This window comes from Salvelinus alpinus, chromosome 29 (assembly GCF_045679555.1).
Source record: "Salvelinus alpinus chromosome 29, SLU_Salpinus.1, whole genome shotgun sequence".
In the NCBI taxonomy this organism is placed as follows: Eukaryota; Metazoa; Chordata; class Actinopteri; order Salmoniformes; family Salmonidae; genus Salvelinus; species Salvelinus alpinus.
The window spans coordinates 16207365-16212581 of record NC_092114.1 but is presented as its reverse complement, the minus strand read 5'-3'; the positions used below and the strand labels follow the sequence as shown (position 1 = coordinate 16212581).

The window sequence follows — 5217 nt, the reverse complement described above, 5'->3', positions numbered from 1 at the left end:
GGGGGAGGGGTGTGTATGTGAGAGAGGGGGGAGGGGTGTGAGAGAGGGGGAGGGGTGTGCGTGTGAGAGAGGGGGGAGGGGTGTGCGTGTGAGAGAGGGGGGAGGGGTGTGCATGTGAGAGAGGGGGGAGGGGTGTGCATGTGAGAGAGGGGGGAGGGGTGTGCGTGTGAGAGAGGGGGAGGGGTGTGCGTGTGAGAGAGGGGGGAGGGGTGTGCATGTGAGAGAGGGGGGAGGGGTGTGCATGTGAGAGAGGGGGGGGGGTGTGCGTGTGAGAGAGGGGGGAGGGGTGTGCATGTGAGAGAGGGGGGAGGGGTGTGCATGTGAGAGAGGGGGGAGGGGTGTGCATGTGAGAGAGGGGGGAGGGGTGTGCATGTGAGAGAGGGGGGAGGGGTGTGCATGTGAGAGAGGTGTAGGGGTGTGCATGTGAGAGAGGGGGGAGGGGTGTGCATGTGAGAGAGGGGTGTGTATGTGAGAGAGGGGGAGGGGTATGCATGTGAGAGAGGAGGGAGGGGTGTGCATGTGAGAGAGGAGGGAGGGTGTGCATGTGAGAGAGGGGGGAGGGGTGTGCATGTGAGAGAGGGGGGAGGGGTGTGCATGTGAGAGAGGAGGGAGGGTGTGCATGTGAGAGAGGGGGGAGGGGTGTGCATGTGAGAGAGGAGGGAGGGGTGTGCATGTGAGAGAGGGGGGAGGGGTGTGCATGTGAGAGAGGAGGGAGGGGTGTGCATGTGAGAGAGGAGGGAGGGTGTGCATGTGAGAGAGGGGGGAGGGGTGTGCATGTGAGAGAGGGGGGAGGGGTGTACATGTGAGAGAGGGGGGAGGGTGTGCATGTGAGAGAGGAGGGAGGGTGTGCATGTGAGAGAGGGTGAGGGTGTGCATGTGAGAGAGGGGGAGGGGTGTGCATGTGAGAGAGGAGGGAGGGTGTGCATGTGAGAGAGGGGGATGGGTGTGCATGTGAGAGAGGAGGGAGGGTGTGCATGTGAGAGAGGAGGGAGGGTGTGCATGTGAGAGAGGAGGGAGGGTGTGCATGTGAGAGAGGGGGAGGGTGTGCATGTGAGAGAGGAGGGAGGGTGTGCATGTGAGAGAGGAGGGAGGGTGTGCATGTGAGAGAGGAGGGAGGGTGTGCATGTGAGAGAGGGGGAGGGTGTGCATGTGAGAGAGGGGGGAGGGGTGTGCATGTGAGAGAGGGGGGAGGGGTGTGCATGTGAGAGAGGGGGGAGGGGTGTGCATGTGAGAGAGGGGGGAGGGGTGTGCATGTGAGAGAGGGGGGAGGGGTGTGCATGTGAGAGAGGGGGGAGGGGTGTGCATGTGAGAGAGGGGGGAGGGGTGTGCATGTGAGAGAGGGGGGAGGGGTGTGCATGTGAGAGAGGGGGGAGGGGTGTGCATGTGAGAGAGGGGGGAGGGGTGTGTATGTGAGAGAGGGGGGAGGGGTGTGAGAGAGGGGGGAGGGGTGTGTATGTGAGAGAGGGGGGAGGGGTGTGAGAGAGGGGGGAGGGGTGTGCATGTGAGAGAGGGGGGAGGGGTGTGCATGTGAGAGAGGGGGGAGGGGTGTGTATGTGAGAGAGGGGGGAGGGGTGTGAGAGAGGGGGAGGGGTGTGCGTGTGAGAGAGGGGGGAGGGGTGTGCGTGTGAGAGAGGGGGGAGGGGTGTGCATGTGAGAGAGGGGGGAGGGGTGTGCATGTGAGAGAGGGGGGAGGGGTGTGCGTGTGAGAGAGGGGGAGGGGTGTGCGTGTGAGAGAGGGGGGAGGGGTGTGCATGTGAGAGAGGGGGGAGGGGTGTGCATGTGAGAGAGGGGGGGGGGTGTGCGTGTGAGAGAGGGGGGAGGGGTGTGCATGTGAGAGAGGGGGGAGGGGTGTGCATGTGAGAGAGGGGGGAGGGGTGTGCATGTGAGAGAGGGGGGAGGGGTGTGCATGTGAGAGAGGGGGGAGGGGTGTGCATGTGAGAGAGGTGTAGGGGTGTGCATGTGAGAGAGGGGGGAGGGGTGTGCATCTGAGAGAGGGGGAGGGGTGTGCATGTGAGAGAGGGGGAGGGGTGTGCATGTGAGAGAGGGGGGAGGGGTGTGCATGTGAGAGAGGGGGGAGGGGTGTGTATGTGAGAGAGGGGGAGGGGTGTGCATGTGAGAGAGGGGGGAGGGGTGTGCATGTGAGAGAGGGGGGAGGGGTGTGCATGTGAGAGAGGAGGGAGGGGTGTGCATGTGAGAGAGGAGGGAGGGTGTGCATGTGAGAGAGGGGGGAGGGGTGTGCATGTGAGAGAGGGGGGAGGGGTGTGCATGTGAGAGAGGGGTGTGTATGTGAGAGAGGGGGAGGGGTATGCATGTGAGAGAGGAGGGAGGGGTGTGCATGTGAGAGAGGAGGGAGGGTGTGCATGTGAGAGAGGGGGGAGGGGTGTGCATGTGAGAGAGGGGGGAGGGGTGTGCATGTGAGAGAGGAGGGAGGGTGTGCATGTGAGAGAGGGGGGAGGGGTGTGCATGTGAGAGAGGAGGGAGGGGTGTGCATGTGAGAGAGGGGGGAGGGGTGTGCATGTGAGAGAGGAGGGAGGGGTGTGCATGTGAGAGAGGAGGGAGGGTGTGCATGTGAGAGAGGGGGGAGGGGTGTGCATGTGAGAGAGGGGGGAGGGGTGTACATGTGAGAGAGGGGGGAGGGTGTGCATGTGAGAGAGGAGGGAGGGTGTGCATGTGAGAGAGGGTGAGGGTGTGCATGTGAGAGAGGGGGAGGGGTGTGCATGTGAGAGAGGAGGGAGGGTGTGCATGTGAGAGAGGGGGATGGGTGTGCATGTGAGAGAGGAGGGAGGGTGTGCATGTGAGAGAGGAGGGAGGGTGTGCATGTGAGAGAGGAGGGAGGGTGTGCATGTGAGAGAGGGGGAGGGTGTGCATGTGAGAGAGGAGGGAGGGTGTGCATGTGAGAGAGGAGGGAGGGTGTGCATGTGAGAGAGGAGGGAGGGTGTGCATGTGAGAGAGGGGGAGGGTGTGCATGTGAGAGAGGGGGGAGGGGTGTGCATGTGAGAGAGGAGTGAGGGTGTGCATGTGAGAGAGGGGGAGGAGTGTGTATGTGTGTGTGTGTGTGTGTGTGTGTGTGTGTGTGTGTGTGTGTGTGTGTGTGTGTGTGTGTGTGTGTGTGTGTGTGTGTGTGTGTGTGTGTGTGTGTGTGTGTGTGTGTGTGTGTTTTCTCCACAGTGACGTCTAGTGGGCTGAACTTTAATGTCTCTCAATTCAATTTAAGGGCTTTATTGGCATGGGAAACATATGTTAACATTGCCAAAGCAAGTGAAATAGAATAGAATATTAAACAAAAGTGAAATAAACAATACAGAATGGACAGTTAACATTACCCTCACAAAAGTTCCAAAAGAATAGAGACATTTCAAATGTAATTGTATGTCTATATACAGTGATGTAATGATGGGCAAATAGTTGAAGTACAAAAGGGAAAATAAATAAACATAAATATGGGTTGTATTTACAATGGTGTTTGTTCTTCACTGAACCAAATCTTGCGGCTGTGATGGCACACTGTGGTATTGTACCCAATTTATCAAAAGTGAATTTGTTTTTGAAAATTTTGTTGGTCTGTGTAATCTGAGGGAAATATGTGTCTCTAATATGGTCATACATTTGGCAGGAGGTTAGGAAGTGCAGTTCAGTTTCCACCTTATTTTGTGGGCAGTGTGCACATAGCCTGTCTTCTCTTGAGAGCCAGGTCTGCCTTCGGTGGCCTTTCTCAATAGCAAGGTTCAGCAAGGGTCAGTTACAGTGGTCAGGTATTCTGCCACTGTGTACTCTCTGTACAGGGCCAAATAGCATTCTAGTTTGCTATGTTAATTCTTTCCAATGTGTCAAGTAATTATCTTTTTGTTTTCTCATGATTTGGTTGGGTCTAATTGTGTTGCTGTCATGGGGCTCCGTGGGGTCTGTTTGTGTTTGTGAACAGAGCCCCAGGACCAGCTTGCTTAGGGGACTCTTCTCCAGGTTCATCTCTCTGTAGGTGATGGCTTTGTTATGGAAGGTTTGGGAATCGCTTCCCTTTAAGTGGTTGTAGAATATAACGTCTATTTTCTGGATTTTGATAATTACCGCATATCGGCCTAATTCTGCTAAGTCTCTCTCTCTCTCTCTCTCTCTCTCTCTCTCTCTCTCTCTCTCTCTCTCTCTCTCTCTCTCTCTCTCTCTCTCTCTCTCTCTCTCTCTCTCTCTCTCTCTCTCTCTCACACACTCCTCCACAGAGAGCAGCCAGCCTAGAGGAGAGAGAGAAGAGGAGGACAGTAAAAGATGAAAGGGGGAGGGAGCTGTGACTCACCATGCTGTCACGATGCTTTGTATGACGTCATGTACCATACTTCAGTGTCTGTGTGTGTGCGTGTGTTGTACTTGTGTGTGTGTGTGTGTGTTCTCTTTGTCCTGTCAGGTGACCTTTCCCTGATGCCTGTGTGTTTATTTCTATTTTCCTTGTCTGATTTGTTTCGTCTGGATCTAATATGTGTGCAATATTTACATTGGGGTTCAGGTTCCATGTGTAATGAATGTGTAATGATTTGAATCGTGTTTAAACATGTTCATTAGTTAGTTTTGTTGAACTGGTTTGGTTTGAGCTGCATTCAGGAGGGAGGGGTCTGGGATCTGTTCTGTGTTGTTTGTGAAAATAAACACAATACAAAAAAATATGTATTTACGTTAGTATGAGTGTGTATATGAGAGCGAGAGAGAAAAAGAGAGAGAGAGAAAGAGAGAGAGGGCTAGCAGAACTGGGGCTAGGATAGCTGGGGCTAGTATTGCTGGGGTTAGTAGAGCTGGGGTTAGTCAAGCTGGGGCTCAGAGAGCTGGGGCTAGTAGAACTGGGGCTAGTAGAGTTGGGGCTAGTAAATCCGGGGCTAGTCGAGCTGGGCTGGGGCTTGTAGAGCTGGGGATAGCAGAGCTGGGGCTGGGACTAGTAGAGTTGGGGCTAGCAGAGCTGAGGCTAGTAGAGCTGGGGCTAGTAGAGTTGGGGCTAGTAGAGCTGGGGCTAGTAGAGCTGGGGCTAGTAGAGTTGGGGCAAGTAGAGCTGGGGCTAGTAGAGCTGGGGCTAGTAGAGCAGGGACTAGTAGAGTTGGGGCTAGTAGAGTTGGGGCTAGTAGAGCAGGGGCTAGTAGAGCTGGGGCTAGTAGAGTTGGGGCTAGTAGAGCAGGGGCTAGTAGAGTTGGGGCTAGTAGAGTTGGGACTAGTAGAGTTGGGACTAGTAGAGCTGGGGCT

The 5217-nt window shown here is 55.7% G+C and overlaps 1 protein-coding gene across 1 annotated transcript in view; it reads left to right on the top strand.

Annotated features, from left to right (window-relative positions):
• The window catches only part of cd164l2 (CD164 sialomucin-like 2), an 8428-nt gene extending 3788 nt beyond the window's left edge, over positions 1–4640 (top strand). The window contains exon 6 of the mRNA XM_071374383.1: positions 4215–4640. Within this exon, the coding sequence (XP_071230484.1) occupies positions 4215–4230 (16 nt within the window). The 3' untranslated portion in view covers positions 4231–4640. The remainder of the gene's footprint in view (positions 1–4214) is intronic.
• Positions 4641–5217: the final 577 nt, after the last annotated feature.